The sequence below is a fragment of the Myotis nattereri genome, assembly GCF_964212035.1.
Source record: "Myotis nattereri genome assembly, chromosome: 18".
NCBI classification, from domain to species: domain Eukaryota; kingdom Metazoa; phylum Chordata; class Mammalia; order Chiroptera; family Vespertilionidae; genus Myotis; species Myotis nattereri.
In genome coordinates, this window is record NC_138093.1 from 35,809,328 (window position 1) to 35,828,582 (window position 19,255).

The window sequence follows — 19,255 nt, forward strand, 5'->3', positions numbered from 1 at the left end:
GACACTGTCTAACTCCTTCCTTCTGAAGGATAGGGAAGGACTCTGAACTTTCCCACCCTGGGTTAGGTCTAGTGCTTGCGAGAGACCTCGTACAGGAAGCTAGCCCAGCCCAATGGAGGGTGGGAAAGGGGCCTTAGAACCAAACCAAAGCTGAGGGACTGAGCTATCCGTTAGTGTCCCGAGCTCTAGGTCCATGACTCTCCTGTCAGAGGAGCTTGCGCAGCTGCCTCTGCCCCTGTCTGTCCTAAAGCCAGGGAGCTAGGGCTGCCTGTTAGTGGGCCTTGTAAGGGAAGAGACGTTGGCCACCAAGAACTGATGCCCTCCCCAAACCTCCCATGATGGGGAGACTTCTTCTCCCAGGATGAGGCTAGACCACTATCCAAGTACCTGAGTCTGGATACGGTTCAGACCCCGGAACCAGAGGATCTGGCCTCGGCGTAGCTCCATCTCCGCGTGGTCAATTTCGTCTAGCCCCTCTGCGTCCCTGGTGATCTCCTCCTTGGCAGTGCCATGCCCGGCCTCCTTCAGGAACTTCAGGGACTGGGTAGGTATTGTGGAGATGACCTGAGAACAGGTGTGGCAAAAGGGGAAACGCCAGAATCAGGGTCAGGCCCTTGGGGAAGCCTCCCTTTGCCCTATCACCCATCCCGTTGGGAGAAAAGCGGGAGAAGCACTAGACGTGCCCATAAGCTGTGAGGACCTCAGGAGGGCTTTCTGTCTTTGTGGACACCCAACAGAGAACTTATATTCTAGCATCTGACCAGTCGTCTGCCTAGTTATGTTTCCTTCTCCTCCTTCTGTCTCAGTTCTTCCTTCTCATTATGCCATGTGTCTTTTCCGGGAAGTAGAACTATGATGCCTGTTATATAGTAGGAGGGGACAGAGACCAGGACTCCGGGGAAAACAAGTCTGGGGAAAGGATGGTCATGTTACATGTGTGCGAGTAAGGGGTAGAGAGGGTGTTGGAAAAGAATGAGCCTCTTCTTAGTGAACACGTGCAGAGCAATTCCTTGCTATAAAACTGTAGTGAGAGGATACCAAAGCCTTCTTGGACTTGGGTGAGGAAGGAGGTGGGGCAGGCCATGGAAGAAAGGACATATGAGTGTGACCAGAAGCCACGGAGCAGTAGGGTAGGCCTGTAATTCACAATAAACCACTTGGTGAGCTCAGTGCCTGTCCATCACTTGTCCTCCACATACAAGAGGAGGAGTAGACAGGGCTCGGGTGGGAAAGGAGGGCTGCTGGGCAGTCCAACATGGACCCAAGGGCATTCAAATAGGAAGAATGTCAAAGCTGTGCTTTCGGATCTTGGAAGGAGCTGCCGTGATACAGGAGAAAGGCCACAGTCACAGACTAGATGCAGATGAGAGCTTCAAACAGTAGGTGAAACAACCAAGCTTCGCCCTAATGTAAGCTGCTTTAGGGAACCACTGGCAAATGAACTTCAGCAAGCAGAACAGGGTGGAGGGACCTGGGTTAGGAGCTGGGATAGCACCCAATCAGGGAGGGACCCGGGAGGTATGAAAGAAACAACCAGCAGGTCTCCAGGGGAAGCCTGCAGCCCCTGGAGGGGTCTTTGGGGTCAGAGCAAAGCAGGGGCCTTGCTAAGTGGTGTTAGGACAGGAATGATACTCTTACCAGACCTGATGATACTATTATGATCTTAACAGCGAACATTTATTGTGTACTTACAGTAAACACGGTTCTCAGTCATTCTATACAGTAACTGATTTTCTGATCAATAACAATGAACAATGACCCTGTTATCCTAAGCTGAGGAAACGGAGGCACAGAGTGGTTAAGAAACTTCTTCAAATTGTAAAAAGGAGAGCGGGAATTCAAACTCAGGCAGTTGATCCAACCTCCATGCTCTGAGCTGTGTGCTAGACTGCTTCTCCAGAGACCTTGTGAGTCTGGGTTTATTTTAGGCGAGAGTCAGGCATTCAACCCAGAGAAGGCCACGGTGAGGAACAGAAGAGTGGGGGAGCCTTAAACTGTGCCAGCAGAGTAGCCAGGGCCAGACTGAAGCCTCATTAGAATAAAGACATATGCTTTTGTAAACTCTTCTACTTCTAAGACCCTTACTTTATTATTATTATTTTAAAGCAAAATTTCATTTAAATTTCCCACTCCCATCTCAGAGAAGCTTCAGGCCTGGTTAGAGAAAGATCCGAAGCTTCTAAAGTGATGGGCAGTGGTCACTCCACCTTGGGATCCTACGAGATGGGAAACATTTAAAAACTTGAGGTCTGCAGGCTGTACGCATGCTCAGGGAGGGTGGGCCTGTACTCACCTGGCCCCATAGCAGTTCTCCGATGCCAATGAAGAGACACCAAAACCACTGGGACAGGCTGAGCTTCGTACAGCTGAAAGGCTTACCCCCAAATTCCACGATGATAATCTAGAAGAGAGAAGGCAAGAGAGAAGGCGTAGCCCGCCATCAGGGAGGTGCGTAAGAGGTAGTTAGCCCTCCAGCTGAGGCCATCAGAGCCACATAAGTCCTCGCCCCAGGAGTCCTGATTTCCTTGTGGTGGAGGAGAAAGAAAAAATCCAGAACGAGAGAAGGGGAGGAAGACACAGGCTTCAGCACTCTGATAAGGAGACAGTCTTACCCTGACTAGGGCAAGAAGGAAGGGCCCATGCTCTTGACCCCTGACCCCACGGGAGCCCAAGCCAGGCTTATCTGTCAGCTAATGCACACCATCCCATCACTGCCCTTTCTCTGTGAACTGCACAGCACGTTCTACTGAGAGAGCCCACAGCACGTGCATGCACATCTCATGTGTGCTGGCAGGAGGCCTGGGAAGGGGGTGGTCACGTTGTGAGATTTCCGTGTTTTAGGCAGATAAACGAAAGGATTCTGCACGTCTTGTTTTATTTGTCACCGACATGCTGCCTTGAGCTGGAGCGCTTGACACAGTGGGTTCCAAGTCTAGAGCCACGTGCAAATGGAAGCCAACGGAGAACCCAGCAGCCCACAGCCCGGGTCCCCATCACTCCCTCACTCCTTTTTCCCAGGTACTTCGGGAACCCTGGCTCCCAGCTTCTGGCCTGTATCACCTCAGACTTCCTACCCCAACTCCAGCTGGCATCTCACCTGGCTGATGAATGTGCCCAAAACCACAGAACAAAAGATGAGATTACGGAAGATGCCGCCAAAGACATTCCTCTCTCCGTGGATCTTGCGCGAGTTGATTTCATTGAAGAGCTGCATCAGCACGAAAGTGTTGAAAACAATAGTGTAGTGCTGGCTGGGCGGGGAATGGAGAGGCGCGTTCCTCCCACTGTCAATGTCAAAGAACTTCTCACCTAGTGGAGAGGGGAGGCACTGGAGGGTAAGTATGAACTCAGCAGGCTCGGGCTGAGTCAGACACGTGGGTGTGGCCACACTGCCTGCTGACGGCTGGTGTGCAAAGTGGCCAGTATCTGAGCTACGCTAATGATTAAATCTGTAAATGTTCGCCCTGACCTCCACATACCTGACTGTCTCAGTGTGCCCAATATTTATCTTCTTGTAGTGCAGTGTGGTCGTAAAACCATGTGCACTAGAGTCAGGCAGACACAGGTCTGAATCTCAGCGCCACTGTTCCGTGGCCTGAGCTTTCGTCTGATGGCCAATAAAAAAAGGCCCAACGAAACTCTTAACAGAAGCACAGAGCCTGGCATGACGGCCCTGTAGCGGGAACAGAGGACACACGTGAGGGAAGCTGCTGCTCCTCCTAGTCTTGTGCTCAGCTTGCTCCCTTCTGCCTTCTGTCCTCGGGCCACTGCCCGCCCCATCCTCGTCCGGCACCCCGACCACCACCTCAGGCCTCCCCACACTCGGCTCACCGGCAAAGACAAGGAAGAAGATGATTGTGAGCTGATAGACCGCGTGGCCCAAGATGTTCTTCATCATGGTCCGTGAGATCAGAGGCTTATTTCGGCCATAGGGGCGACGCTTCAACAAGGAGTCGGTGGGGGGCTCTGTGGCCAGGGCCAGTGAGGCAAACGTGTCCATGATTAGATTCACCCACAGCATCTGCACAGCTTTCAACGGAGAGTCCTGGGTGGGGGAAGAAGAACCAGTGCTTTTAGCTTTCCTCAGAAGCCACCCTCCCCTCACTCGTCAGCCTCACCTTTGTCCTCGAGATGGCCTAGCTCCCGCTGTCCACCTAGACTTAGGGGCTGGCCTCCTGCACACTCCCTACTGGTGATCGAGCCTGCAACCTGGGCACGTGCCCTGACTGGGAATCGAACCGGCCACCTTTACTTACTTACTTACTTATTTATTTATTTATTATTGATTAAGGTATTACGTATGTGTGCTTATCCCCCCATTGCTCCCAACCCCACTCCCACTCATGCCCTCACCCCCCTGGTGTCTGTGTCCATGGGTTATGCTTATATGGATGCATACAAACCATCTTTTGGTGCCTGGGATGGCACTCACCAACTGAGCCACACCGGCCAGGGCACTCCCCATGTTCCCTAGCCCCTGCCTCATCTCTCCCAGTTCAGCCCCCTGCACACACACTCCCCTCACCTGAGTGATGCAGGCTCCGGTGAAGGCCACGATCACGGCCACCACATTGACAGTGAGCTGGAACTGCAAGAATTTGGAGATACTGTCGTAGACGTTTCGTCCCCACATCACTGCCTTCACAATGCTGGTAAAGTTGTCATCTGTTAGGATGATGTCTGATGCCTCCTTTGCCACATCTGTGCCTGCAATACCCTGAGGGGAGAAGGGAAGGTAAACGGAGGAACTGGATAAAGCAGCGTTTACCAGCATTCTGAACCCAGACTCCATTTCCTGACTTCCAAGGAGCTGCCGAACTAGGGCTAACACTAGAGGGCACACCAGCCACACAAATACTAAAGACGAGTTATTTTCTTTCCCAAAGAAAATGAAGGGAAAATGTGCCGCCATCACTTTACAGAAAAGAGGCCCAAAGCTCCCACCTCGCTCCTGAACCCAGATTGCAAATCAGTTATCTTTCGCTATTCCTCTCTCTTTCCTCCTCCTCCCCTACCCTAGAAACGAATTAAAAGATAAGGAACAATCCTATCCTACCTCCAAATTCTTAAATTTCCTTTGCCACTGCCAGTATCTCATTTAAGTGCTTATCTGCCCTGCAACTTTAAGTAGAAGTAGTCTGGCACCACAATTCACAAGTCTTGTCCTTGTTCAAAACCTTGCCACTGGGCAAGCACTGAAGGTTTCTGAATAGACTATGAGGGGTTGAAAGGTGTGCTTTAGAAACAGTGAGCTTTCTGGTCCGGCAGTCAGAGCCCTTAATAAGTGAACCCAGAAGCACTTCCAATCAGCACTTCCAACCTGCTCTTACATATCTTTCGACTCGAAACACCCACTGGTTTATTCCCTGAATCTCTCATTCACTCTTTTTCTTTCTTTTTTTTTTTTTAAATATATTTTATTCATTTTTTACAGAGAGGAAGGGAGAGGGATAGAGAGTTAGACACATTGATGAGAAACATCAATTCAGCTGCCTCCTGCACACTCCCTACTGGGGATGTGCCCGCAACCAAGGTACATGTCCTTGACTGGAATTGAACCTGGGACCCTTCAGTCCACAGGCCGACGCTCTATCCACTGAGCCAAACTGGTTAGGGCTCATTCACTCTTAGAGCCTAGACTTCTACTTACCCCATCCCCTATCTGGAACATCCTCTTTCCCCATCTCCTTAAATCCTACCTATCTTTAATGTTCCACTCAATTAAGTGCTACTTGCTTTGCACAGCTGTCCCTGACACCCCTGGCCCGTGCTTCTATTCCACATCAAACATGCCTTATGACGTCTGTAACCCAAGGAGGAGCTTGTTAGTTAATTTGGCCTGCATTACTAGATCATTGGTTCTCTTTACCTGGTAGTATTAATTTCCTATCCAGAGCGCAACAGAGGAGTATCTATACAATTCACTTTCCCCATCAAAAGTTCTCTAATACACCCATGCAATGCTGTACCATGCACCTTAAAAAGAGGAGGAAAAGAAAGGAGGAATGTCTCTCTATACTGCCACCATGGAATAATCTCCAAGTTATGCTGCTAAGTGAAAAAAGCAAATGGAAAAAAAGTGCATAGTACATGTATTTTATAGGAGGCAAACAGAAGGATAAACCAAAAAACTAAAGAAATAAGTTCCATGTGGGGTTAAGAGGGAGGTAATAGGGTGGAGGTGATAGAAATAGAAGCTAGATTTCTATAAATAGACCGTATTTTCTATATTTGACTTTAGAACTATCTAACTACTTAATATAAGGACTAAACAAAATTAAGTTTAAAAAGCAGTTCCTAGCCCTGGCTGGTGTGGCTTGGTTAGGTGGAGTGTCGTCCTGTGCACTGAAAGGTCATGGGTTTGATTCCTGGTCAGGGCGCATGCCTAGGTTTGCAGGTTCAGTCCCTGTTTGGGGTGCATATGAGAGGCAACCAACTGATGTTTCTCTCACGTCAAACCTTTTTTTCTCTCTCTCTTCCTCTCTCTCTAAAATCGGTAACAAACATGTGCTCAGGTGAGGGTTAAAAAAAAAAAGGTATGCCCTAGCTGGTTTGGCTCAGTGGATAGAGTATCGGCCCACAGGGTCCAATTCTGGTCAAGGGCATGTACCTCAGTTGCAGGCTCAACCCCCAGACCTGCTTGGGGTGTGTGCAGGAGGCAACCAATCAATGTGTCTCTCTCACATCGATGTTTCTCTCTCTGTCTCTCCCCCTGCCTTCCATTCTCTATAAAAATCAATAAAAAATGCCCTTGGGTGAGGATTAACAACCACAAAACAAACAAACATAAGGTTCTATACTTCACTCACCATTGAATAAGGTATAAAATTAAAAAGCAAAACAAAGCAATCTCTAAATTGAAAAGCAACATGATGTAAATGAACTGGTATGACCAGTTGGTAGCACAACCGTACAAAGGAAAAATGTCCCAAATGACTTTTTAAAAAGCATAGCAAGTTGGTGGCACATTCTTAGTAGGATGTACCTGCGGGGGGATAAGAACCATAAGAAAAACCTTTAACTGCTTTTAGTAGAGTAACTGTATTACTGTTGCTCTTTTGAAACCATTATGTGTATTTTTATATATAAAGCAAATACTAACTATGTTAATGTCCTTAGACATCAAAGGAGCACACATTCCACATGGAACACGAATTTTCCACGTGAGCCTAGACACACACTACTACCAGGTCCACAGGGCAAGTCCAAGTTGGCCTCCAGTTCCTGGGTCATGCCACCTCCTCATTTCCCTGCCTGTGTCACCGAGCATTCATACTCCACGGTCCCCGTTTTTGCATGTTATTACTGGCTGGGTAGGTAGAGAGATGGAGTCAGAGACAGGAGCAGCTGCTTACCATCGCAAAACCCACGTCCGCTTTCTTCAGAGCCGGCCCATCGTTGGTGCCATCACCCGTGACCGCCACCACCTGTCGCTGTTCCCCGACCGTGCTGTCAATGATGCCTGGGAACGGCAGACACCCTCAGTCAGCCCGCCTGTGCCGTCGCAGGCCATTTGGCAAGCCTTGTCCCCACACAAGGTCTTCTTCCCGGATCCCGCCATCACCGCCCTTCCTGCTGCCTCCCCACTGCCCTCTGCTGGACGTGCTCGACCATCACCCAAGGGCAGCACGCTGAGCAAGAAAGTCAAGGGCAGCGCGCTGAGCAAGAAAGTCGGTCTTCCTCACACAGCGCCTGGGGACCCAAGACAGCTGTTACGTGGCACAAAACCTCCACGTGACTTGAAGGCAGACACCTGGGGTTGAACTACCACATCCACGCACCAGCTGGGCAGCGTGGGCACGCCACCTGTCTTTTCAGCCTCAGACTTAACCTGCCCTGCCGAGTTCATAGTATCATTGGCAAACAACATACAGGGTGGGGCTAAAGCAGGTTTACAGTTGTGAGCAGGTGAAACAGTGTATTCTTATATTTATTAGTTATTGTATTATTTTCCATACAAACAGCTCTAACCCTGCTTTTGCCCCATCCTGTATGATAATGTTTAAAAACAACTTTATTATACATCTGATACTCACCAGGGGCTCAGCTTTTGCTAACATGTATATTGTCCCCATAAGCCAGCGAGCTCTCCCAGGACCACCCTACTCAGGACAGGGAAGTAGCTTTGACGTCTGGTTTCTACCTGTCCCCGCCCCGGCCTGTCTTCCCTACCCGTCCCTGCTCAGGGGCTGACCTCACCTTTCACCAACGTGTGCTTGTCCGTGGGGGAAGATCGCGCCAGGACTCGAAGCTTAGGCCAGATCTTGTCCAGCTTTTCTTGCTCTACCTGCCAATACCAGACCACACCTGGGTCAGTCAAGTTCAGAAGAGCCCCCCAGGAACAAAAAAAACCCCTGTTCTGCACACTCCAAGCTGCGGGGAGAGCTATGCTCCACGGCCAGGGGAGGGGTCGCCTGCCCCAGTGCAAATGCAGCAGCTGACTCCGTCTCCAAGGGCAGATTCACCGATGGTGCCCCTCCAGGCCCTGCTTGTCTGCCTTCTCCTTCCGATTCCCTACCTGGAGCTGATCCTCTATTTCTAGACCCTTGACGGGGGGTGAGCCAGGGTCAGCTAAATGGCTAAAGTGGTGCTTCTGAGGCCTCAGGTGTGATTTCGACATAGACCAGGAAGCTCTGGTCTGCTCCACACCCAGACCACGTCCTCCTACAAACCCTGCCGCTGTCAGTCACAGGGCAGTGGCCCAGGGGGACAGAGGCCGACTGAAAAAAAAACCCCAAAAACGGAAAGATGTGAAAAGTCAGTGACACCCCCTCAAAAGTGAGCTTGTGAATGAAGGTCGTGAGAAGGAAGCTCTTCATTCTACCACTGGAGCAGCCTTGGTGGAAGGGATGTTCGCTGTGAGTAGCTTCCCGTGTGAAAAGCACCGCTTTCTCCCACGTGCCGCGGGTGCCGAACGAGGGCCCGGTTCCGCTCACCCAGGACCCACCTCGCCCTTCTCGTTGCGGATGAGTCGGTTGAACTCCTTTCCTTCCAAGCACAGGAAGTCGTCCCCGGGTGAGATGATGCCACATTTGGTGGCAATGGCCCGGGCTGTGTTGACGTTGTCCCCTGTCACCATTCTGACAGTAATGCCAGCTCGTCTGCATTTGGTAATAGCGTCTGGGACCTGCGGAGGGGGAGGCGGGAGGAGAGGAGCAGCTGGTGATGCTGGTGAGCGGCCCTGCTCAGCTGCCCCTTCATCGTGGACAGGACCGGGGTCCCCTCGGAGCAGTGCCACCCCACTTCTGCCGCGTTAGAATTAGCCTCGTGTACCAGGCGTTGAAGGGGAGACTGGCTGCAGGAGCCAGGAGTAGAAGCTCACTCTCGCACGGGCCATCTAGACTCCTCAGCGGGGCACCTATGGCCTTTTGAGATGTGGCCACTGCCTTCCTTTCTAGCAGAAGTTTTTACACTCTCCACCCTCTCTCCCCGCTCCCCGGCCCACTCTCCAACCACATCAATTCCTTGTGGTTTCCCAAACGCAGGACACCCTTCCAAGCTTCTGGGTCTTGATAATTGATAGCCTATCTCCCTGAACTTCTCAGGAGCAGAGGCGTTAGCAATTCCCTAGGCCAGTGATGGCGAACCTTTTGAGCTCAGCGTGTCAGCATTTTGAAAAACCCTAACTTAACTCTGGTGCAGTGTCACATCTAGAAATGTTTTGATATTTGCAACCATAGTAAAACAAAGACTTATATTTTTGATATTTATTTTATATATTTAAATGCCATTTAACAAAGAAAAATCAACCAAAAAAATGAGTTCGCATGTCACCTCTGACACGCGTGTCATAGGTTCGCCATCACTGGCCTAGGCCCTAGGGGATTTGAAGTTGGAGTGTAATTCATAATATATGATAACAATACACTGAATATTTTGACTTATGAAAACTAACATCAGAGAACAGATGAAGAGTCTATAACAGTGATGGCGAGCCTTTTGAGCTCGGTGTGTCAGCATTTCGAAAAACGCTAACTTAACTCTGGTGCCCTGTCATATCTAGAAATTTTTTGATATTTGCAACCATAGTAAAACAAAGACTTATATGTTTGATATTTATTTTATATATTTAAATGGCATTTAACAAAGAAAAATCAACCAAAAAAATGAGTTCGCGTGTCACCTCTGACACGCGTGTCATAGGTTCGCCATCACTGCCCTAGGGTCAAGAACAGTGTTGGGCTATTCTGAGGGGAGGGGGAATCAACAAAAATATGTTGGTTGCAAGAAGGTGGCCAGAGACAAAGCTGGTGTCCTGATTAATTCTTCCTCCTGACTATTCTCACGAGCCAAACGATGAGCCCAGTGAGCCCTGTGCTGCGCACCCCGAAGCAGCGCTAACCGGAGGGCTGGCGCCTTCTGTCAGCTCGGCACTCTGCAGTTCTGTGGGGCTGGCAGCACAGAGACAGCTCTCCGTGTAGGCGAGCAGCAGTTAGGTCACTTGCATGGGTCACAACTGGAAGCAGAGCCAGTACCCTCGTTCCCGTGACTCCGGGTGGCTTCCCAGTAGGTCACGTGGGGCCTACACGTGGGCCAGAGGCCACCGGAAGACTTCCACTCAGGCATTCTTGCCCTTTCTCCAACCCAATGTCTCACCTCTGGGCGCACAGGGTCCTCGATGCCCACCACTGCGATGCAGGTCAGTTCAGTGAGGATTTCGTTCTCGTGGTCCCACGGGGGCTCTACGTCATTGAAATCTCGATACGCTAAGCAGATGGTCCGGAGTCCCTCGCTGGCCATGGGCTCGATGACAGTGCGCACTACCTCATCGCGGTCGGTACTCTTGAATGGCACTGCTTCTCCGTTCTTGTCCAGGATGCGATTACACCTGGGGAGGCGCACAGTCAGAAAGCAGCCGCCCCCTTCCCACCCAGTGTGTCTCTACAGACATTCTGGCAACTCTGCAGGTCTTCTAAAAACCCTGTTCCCCGGCCAGAAACCTCTATCCACGCCCCAGCCGGGTCCCCTTTTCAAGGTGGGGTGGCCTGTAGGTCGACAGTCACATCTAGAGAAGTGGAGCGTGTGATTCTCCCATGTCATCTGTTCCCACGCATGTGGGACGCAGTGCCAAGAGTCATTTGTGGAACTTCTCAAAGGTCGAGAGATGTTTTTTGTGCCCAGTATCTACAACAGTGCTCCATGGGTAGGGTGTGTTCAACAAGAATGTGTTCATTGACAAAGGTGGCCAGAGCCAAGTTGGGGTGCTGGTTAATTCAGTTACTGGTCCTATACCCATGCAGGTCAACTGGTAATGGCCTGGGGGTGGGGGTGCGGGTTAGCCAGCCACTTTGAGTAGGTTATTGACTTCCCTGTAATTAGAATTGAGAATAAGAAGGAAGAGGGAACACAGAGCTAACATTTCTCGAACTTGCCATGTGCAAGGAAGGTGTTTACATACATCGAATCATTTAATTATCGCAACCCGGGCGATGGGTGGGTATTGCTCTCTGCTTTCAGACTGGGGATGGAAGCTTGAACGGCCTGAATCCTGGCTGTGCCACTATTAGCTGCATCACCTTGAGCCAGGTACTTCTCCTCTCTGTAGCTCTGTTTTCTCATTTGTAAAAGAGATGATGATAGCATCTTCCTCACTGATTTGTGAGGATTAGGTAAAATGGGCCACCGAAGGGACTTAGAGACAATGCTTGGCCTGAGTAAGTGCTCAGAGGCTAGGAGCTGGCGCATCACTCGGTGGGTTCCGCCCGGGGCACGTCCCCTGGACCTTCGTGAGGGAGGATCGGGAAGGGAAGCGGGGGAAGGAGAGCTCACTTGCGCAGAATGATCTCGGAGGCGCCCTTGCTGTACATGCGGTAGCCGCCGCCGGGCTTCTGGATGACCGTGCTCATGGACTTGCGCGTCGAGTTGAAGGTGTACACCTTGTAGAACTTCTCCTCGGGCACCTCGTTGCGCACGGCCTGGTAGTCCTGCTTCAGGTCGATGACGAAGCCCAGCAGCGAGCACTCCGTCTTGTTGCCCACCTGCCGCGGCAGGCCCCCCTCCTTCTCCGGAGGCTGGGAGAGAAACACACAGGCACCCTTGAAGAAGATGCCTCCGCCAGGGAGACCTCAGGAGGGAAAGAACGCCCCGCAGACCTTTCACATGTTTGCCCAGAGCCCAGGGGGTGGGAGGGCGGTGTTTGTTTTTTTCAAGGGCAGGTGGACAGTGGTCAGTGGGACTGGTCCCTGAGCCGCCTGGGTTATGGGTTTCCAGTTTGCCCTGGGGTCGGTGCTGGTGGCTCACCCTTTGTGGATCTCATTCTAATCCCCTCTCTGAGTTTCTGGAAAGTGAGTACTTTACTCCTGATAAGCCCAGTTCTGCTCTCAGCATGAGGCGTCTCCCTGGAGATATTGTCTTTACATGGTAATTGGAGGGCATTTCCTCAGGGAAGCGGGAGGCCTCAGGGCTGACTGGCACAGGCAAGCGCTTTGCGGTGTGCTTGGTCCACAGTCAAGTCCCAGGAAATATGGGTAGCTAATGTTATAATAATACTTTTATTAGAATGTTCTGATTATAAAAATAAAACTTGTTTTCTTTAAAGAGAAAAAAAAAATAGATTCCTACCTGTCACCCCGGCTGCCACCCCCAATCTACTTCCATGGATTACTCCCTAGTTTCACCCCAAACGCATTCACTTGAGTAGGAAATGCAATGTGGAATGGCAGCTCAGGCAGAATGAACAAGAGAAGATGACTTGTCTCAGAGAAAATTGAATGTTCCCTCCAACTGCCCATTCTAAACGTCCAGGCAAAGGAGGAGCTTACCAGGATCTTGGAGGTGTAGGCACTGTTGATAGAAATGCCATTGACAAGAAGGTCCAGAACCTTAGGCACCAAGACATCAGGGCTTGGGACCTGACGGTAATGGGTATTTCCGATGTAAGCTTGTACCACAGTCATGCGGTTCATGGTCAACGTGCCTGTCTTGTCAGAGCAAATGGCGGTGGCATTGCCCATTGTCTCACAAGCATCCAGGTGCCGCACCAGGTTATTATCTTTCATCATTTTCTACAGAGGACAAGAGAAAAGACTTGAGAGGGGAGCCACTGAGCCCCCCCAGGATAGGTCAAAGGCCATTTCCTAGCGAACATCTTTCCACATTTCATTCTCTTGTCCCACAGAAAAATGCAGGATACTATTCTTGTGAGTCCTCTTTAGATTCCACTGGGTCATTGAAACACTGATGCAACTATCACAATGGTCTGTCCACAGGGCCTGGGACTGGTGCCCTTATGAGGTACCACACGGAGTCTACAGAGCATAGGTGGCCCTTTTTTTGTCAAAGGCTGTGTGGCACTCTCCCCTCCCACCTGTGTCCTGAGGGAAGAGAAAGTGTCATTCTGGTCTCACCTTCACAGAGTAGGCCAGTGAAATGGTGACAGCCAGGGGCAGCCCCTCCGGCACAGCCACCACCAGGACAGTGATACCGATGATGAAGAACTTGACAAAGTACTGGATGTAGATGGGGGTGCACTCGGCTAGCCATGGTTTGCGCTGTATCACGAAGTTGTCAATCACAAAGTACAGAATCAGGATGAGAACGGTGACAGCAGACATGATTAGACCTGAACAGGAAACAGGTCACGTGAACCCCGGCACTTGGTCATTCCTAGGACCCGCGGCTTGAGTTGTGGCCTTTGTCACCAATTTTCAAAGCCGCTACCTCCAGGAAGTCATACTAAAATCCCCTCCCCATTCTTGTTGCTTGCATGAGTGTAGGGAGAGCTATGGGCTTTGCATTTCAGAGACACAGGTTCTGTCTCAGCACTGCACTGATTTGACTCTGGTTTTGGTCTAGTCTCTGACCCTGTCCGGCGTGTTTCCTCACACTAAGTAAGCGGGCTGGCCTAGTGTTCTGAAACAGCGTTCTATGATCTTATCTCCGACCTACTCTCTTCCCACGAGTCACAATGCAGTGATTATATTCGCCTGCTTCCTAGTGGTTTTTCAGGGTAGACTTTCCCCATAGCAGCCTGAGAATGCCAGGCAATTTTGCAACTTGTTTACAGCGATGTCCCCACGGTGTTAGCATAGCACCTCCAAGACCAATCTCTAGTTCAGTGGCTCCCAACCTTTCCCCTGACATGGCACAGACGAAAGGAGGCAACAACAGTACATATTTATGTAGTGCCTACTATGGGCCAGGCAAGCACTTCCTATAAACTAACCTATTTCATCCTCACGACAACCCGGTGAGATAAGTTACTATCATTGTCCCCTTTTCTGAGGAAACTAAGGCACAGAGAGGTTTTGGGTAGGGCACACTGGTGACCAATCAACCATCTGGCTTGCAGGTGAGCAGTTTCCTGGGGATGTGGGAGAACTCAGGAGGAAAAGAATTCTCTTTAAAATGTGGTCAACGTGCTAAAATCAGGAAAGTTCTAAGCAAACTGGGACAGCTGGTCAACCTACACACCAAGGCACATGGAAGGCTCTGCTCAAGGTCTATAAACAACTGGCCCAGGGGCTCCTATGGCCCTGGGGTCAGCATCCGGGCAGAGGCACCGATGTCTGTGGCATCATGTCTGCCTTACACCGTAGTCCGGTTGTGTCTTCACTTTTCCTGAGGGCCTGCTGAGCAAGGCTGGAGGTGATCAATGAATATCAATGAGAACATATTCTTTTGCACTTTGCTTCATCAGGCTCAGGGCCTAGGGGAGGCAAACAAGGTGTCCAGGGTATGAAACTGAAGGAGGTATTCCTCTCTGGGTGGCGCAAGGCACCTCATTTTCCTCATCCCAGTCCCGGCCTCGCTTGAAATGTAAAATAAAACAACAGAGGAGATGACTGGCCAGCCATCAGGAAGTTTGTACTTCCCACAGAACAACACGGGGATTAGGAGGAAAATAGGAAGGATTAGGTGAGTCTGGTTAACGTTCCAAACCTGTGGGACAGGCTCAATAACTTGACTCCACACCTGCATTTCATCCCATCCGTGTCTAGCTTATATTTCAGAGGTTTCATGGTAGTCAACATTAGTTGGGTAAGAGAACTGAGTGCACAGGCTAGACGAGCGCTAACAGAACTCACTGTGGTGTTGAAAACATCCTCTGTTTACACTGTCCAATACAGTAGCCACCAGCCACATGTCATTACTGACCAATCAAAGTAAGGCCAGTGTGAACTGAGGAACTGAGTGTTTAATTACATTTAATTTGAGTTAATTTCACTAGAAACAACCAAACACGGTTGGCGGCTACGGTAGTGGACAGTAGATTCCAGTGTGTGCCTAGTGGGTCAGTGACATCGGCCTCACCTGGGCTTGTTAGGAATGCAGACTCTCAGGCCCTGCCCAGACCTCCTGAATCAGACACCGTGCTTTCCCAAGGCTCCAGGGGAACTGTGCACACAGATGCACTGAGCTAGACTACGACTGTAGTGAGCAGAGGGGTGGGGTCAGGAAGTAATTCAACAGTGGTGCCTGGAGGGACATGTCGCTGAAGGATCAATCTTCCTTTTGTTCCGCCTCCAAACCCCTCACCCCATCCCACCACTGAAAGAATGCAGAGGACAGACTTATGGCGGGAAGTCATGGAGAAGCCACCTCCTCCTGCGACTCACAAGAGCACGCTAGTGACCTGTTTTCTGCATCAGCCTGTGGCCGCTGCCTCCCTTCCCCCTCTATCTTCTGTACACCCCCCGCCCCCACCTTTATTTTGAGTTTATGGCTCTGTGCCTGGCCTGATGCTACTACTCTGCTAGGGAACTGCCTCTAACAACCTTCTCTACCCTTAAGGAATTGACAAGCCCATACATGTGACAGGTAAGCAGTTATTACGGTCTCCCTTCTTGCTAATGTAAATCTCCCGTGTTGTGATATAAGTTCTTAACTTCCCATGTGTCTGGATGAGAGAGACCTCAGGGCCTTAAACCCTTACACGTGGGCAAACACTTCTCTCTGAGAGCCTCGGAGGGGTCACGATGCGGCTGCCTAGACCGCACCAGCCCCTGGGAAGGCTCAGCTCCCTCTGCCAGACCTGGCAGGTGTGGAGGGAAAGGAACCGACGCAGTGAGACTCTGGAACAGCCTCGATAAACCACAACAACCGGAAGGCTCCACTCGACTCACCAGCTTTCCCGATCTGGACAGCCAAGCGCGTCAGCTTGCCCTGCAGCACCGACTTCTCCTTCTTGGGCAGCTTGACCACCTTCTTCTCCTTCTCCTCACTGTCGATGCCTTCCTGGCTGTTGAGTGGCTGGATCTCCAGGGCCACCCCATCCTGAGCCTTTGCTAGGGTGCACACACAAACAGGACAGGTGAGCAGGCAGGTAGCAGCACGGAGCAGCAGACAGGTGGAAACCAAAACACCCTTCTGTCTTCTTCCTGGATACACCTTGGACCCCTGACATCAGTCCTGACCACTCTCACCCTAGGCCAGAGAGGGCACTGGCCTTCAACCCTCTAGTACGGCCATGGGATAATATTCTAAGAACTGGAGATAAAACAGGGGTGCTTTGGGGGTACAGATTCCCCCAGATGGTGCAGCTTCCTGGCACCACCTCAGAGCCCCAAGCCAGGTTTATTCTAGGGAGAGGGTTAGTCATGCCATTACGTGCTATTACCAACAACCACCCTTCCTGGAAGTGAGTAGTCGCTACAGTGAATCTTTCTTGCAGAAAGGGGCTGAGGGGAAGGCTGGCAGATGTTTCCAGAGCGTAAGTGTCCTAGTCTGCTCTGTGAAAAGGTTCCTCTCTCTCTACACATAGACTGCCAGGGAAGAAACACAGACCCCCTTCAAGGGTGCTCTCCAGCTCCTTCTCCTATCGGGTGAACAAGGGAAGGGAATCCCTGGTAAAGGTGGGGAGTCACAGAGTAGGACCTGGGGCTAGTCTTCTGGGGGAGAGGGAAGAAGCTGCTGGGAGGGACCCCTGGAGTAAGAGGAAGAAGGGATAAAGACAGACACATAAATCCATTTTGCTCTTTAAAGAAGAGACAGAGAGACCTAAAATTAAAGACTCGTTTCTGTGCCGCCCTGGTTCTCCAATGTGAAGACTTTATTTTTAAAGACTGCTATGATACGGGTGACTGAGGACCACATTCCTAGGCACTGTCTGAGAGCAGTGCTCTCAGGCTCCCACACCCTCCAACTTCGCCCCTGCAGAGCTCGGCCCCTGTGCGTAGGATGCCCTTTCTGAGATGTGGTCTCTGCTGTCAGACTCACAAATAAGACAGAGACGGATGTTAGCACAGCCACCAAGAGGAACACACATCAGATCAGGGGGAAGAAAACAGACTGTGGAAAGAACAAAGAAAGAGGTAGGAGAGAGGCACAGAGAAAAGGCTCTCTCCGAGCACCTGAGACCAGCAGAGGATTCCAGACCAGAAGAGAACACCGATGAGGAAGCCAGCAAGAGGAGGGTGCAGGGACTGCCCACCCCCGGCGCCCTCCACCATAAGGACCCTGAAGTCTTCCAACCCAGACACTGATGATTAAATCCAGCCTAGGGTAACGGGGAAAGAGTTCGGCACCCTGGGAAGAACGGATCGAACCCACACACTCCCCAAGAGAAACCTTGACATGAGGTTCCCTGAGCCAACAGCAGAGAGTGCTGTTGTCCCATCTTGGATTGAGACCGGGACCTTGAGACCACCCCAAATCTCTGCACCTTCCTCAGGATGAGGCATCTGGGCCACAGCAGCAGATAACAGATTTATGGCGAGGAAAAGGGAGAAGGCAGATGGCCTGGAAGGTCTGGTTTGAGTGTAGTCAGGTAGAGATGGGAGATGAGTGGGTGGACAGGTTACCTTTGTTGCGATTTTCGGGGACTCCTTGTTTTTTACCTGTTTGAACAAGAAAGAGAAAAGTGGGGTGGAGACCCAAAGTGACTATTAAGAGATCAGATATCCAATTTGTTGGTCCTGCTCAGAGCCCAAAAGGGCGACAGCAAAGGAGCTGAGCTGCAGGGGAGGGAATGTGAAGCAAGCTCCGTCTGCTCACACCCCTTCTCACTAGGGCTTCTCATGACACCACGGGGAATGGAGCAGGCCACTCATGCAGGTGAGCGCACCCTCACACAGCGCCATCTCCCGAGCACGGCTGCATCACGTGGAGAAATGGGGTGGGGTTGGGAGCAAGAGGGGTGAACTGTTGGCCTGATGGCAAAGGCGCGGCAGAGTCCCCACGTCATCACCAGCACCAGGCCGCCTCCTCCTCACTCATCTGCAGGTAGCTGCAGAGACGAACAGCGTGTTGCTTCCTGGTCATACCCTGCCCTCCAGTAAACGGCCCGAGACGGCCCTCCGTCTGAGTGGTGGAGTCCCTCTCTCCTTCCAGGGAAGAAGGAACGCTTAGGGGAAGCTGCAGATCTGGTTTTACTATGCTTTTCTCCGCTGCCTTCTGTGTTTCCTTCCTTCAAGAACAAGTGAATGGCAAAGGCAGGGCTAACATCACGGTAGGCATTACCTGTTTGCTCACTCTCCTAGCTGCTCTCTCTCTTCCACTGGCAGCCCATGGTTCGGCAGGAATCCAGCCATCTCCTGGCCAGTTTTCCATTAGCCCTCATGGTTCATTTGCTCCCCTCCACCCCCATGTTTGAGGAAGGAAGGGAGGGGATCAGAGGACTACACGGAGGGGTATTTAGGGCAGGCTTTCTAACTTGCCTCTTTACAACCCACCAATATGCACAGAGATGGAGGCTCAAGTGCAACCTGATTTGGGAGCTAGAGCCAGGATCTGGGGTTCACCAGAGCCCCCTAGAGAGCCAGGGTGGCCATCTGCGTCTCCGCTCTTCATCCAGCAGTCTCCCATCAGATCTGCTCCCTTGCCTCCTGGCTTGTCCATGGGGACAGGAGGGAAGAGAGTCTCATTCTGAATGCCTCTTACCTTTCTTCTTCTTCTCCTCCTCTTCCTCCTCACTGGCCCCCAAGAGGGTAAAGATGATTCCAGTCTGGGAGTTGACACCCACAGCAGTCACTAACATCCGGCCAGAACCTTCCATGACATGGGTCCCTGTGGGAGAAAGGAGAAGGTGGGAAGAGTGTTGTGTTTTACACCTCGGCCTGCTCCAGTGTAAAACACAGACTTCCTTCCTCCCCTGTGGATAATGATATACTCAGCAGAGAGAAGGAAAGGGTCAAGAGCTGGGGCCATTTAAAATAGAATAAGTAGCCCGGCTGGTGTGGCTCAGTGGTTGAGTATCAACCTATGAACCAGGAGGTCACAGTTCAATTCCTGATCAGGGCACATGCCCAGCTTGCAGGCTCGATCCCCAGTTGGAGTGTGCAGGAGGCAGCTGATCAATGAGTCCCTCTCATCATTG

General features: G+C 51.1%; 1 protein-coding gene across 1 annotated transcript in view; it reads right to left on the minus strand.

The window, feature by feature from the left end:
• The window catches only part of ATP2B4 (ATPase plasma membrane Ca2+ transporting 4), a 94,996-nt gene that overhangs the window by 11,481 nt on the left and 64,260 nt on the right, over positions 1-19,255 (minus strand). Inside the window, exons 6-20 of the mRNA XM_081112413.1 lie at positions 18,820-18,945; positions 17,742-17,777; positions 16,065-16,226; positions 13,347-13,561; positions 12,762-13,004; positions 11,770-12,011; positions 10,597-10,828; positions 8,948-9,127; positions 8,200-8,287; positions 7,356-7,462; positions 4,526-4,717; positions 3,832-4,045; positions 3,098-3,309; positions 2,294-2,401; positions 388-564 (exon numbers count right to left, since the gene is read on the minus strand). Coding sequence (XP_080968539.1) covers positions 388-564; positions 2,294-2,401; positions 3,098-3,309; positions 3,832-4,045; positions 4,526-4,717; positions 7,356-7,462; positions 8,200-8,287; positions 8,948-9,127; positions 10,597-10,828; positions 11,770-12,011; positions 12,762-13,004; positions 13,347-13,561; positions 16,065-16,226; positions 17,742-17,777; positions 18,820-18,945 — 2,534 coding nt within the window. The remainder of the gene's footprint in view (positions 1-387; positions 565-2,293; positions 2,402-3,097; positions 3,310-3,831; positions 4,046-4,525; positions 4,718-7,355; positions 7,463-8,199; positions 8,288-8,947; positions 9,128-10,596; positions 10,829-11,769; positions 12,012-12,761; positions 13,005-13,346; positions 13,562-16,064; positions 16,227-17,741; positions 17,778-18,819; positions 18,946-19,255) is intronic.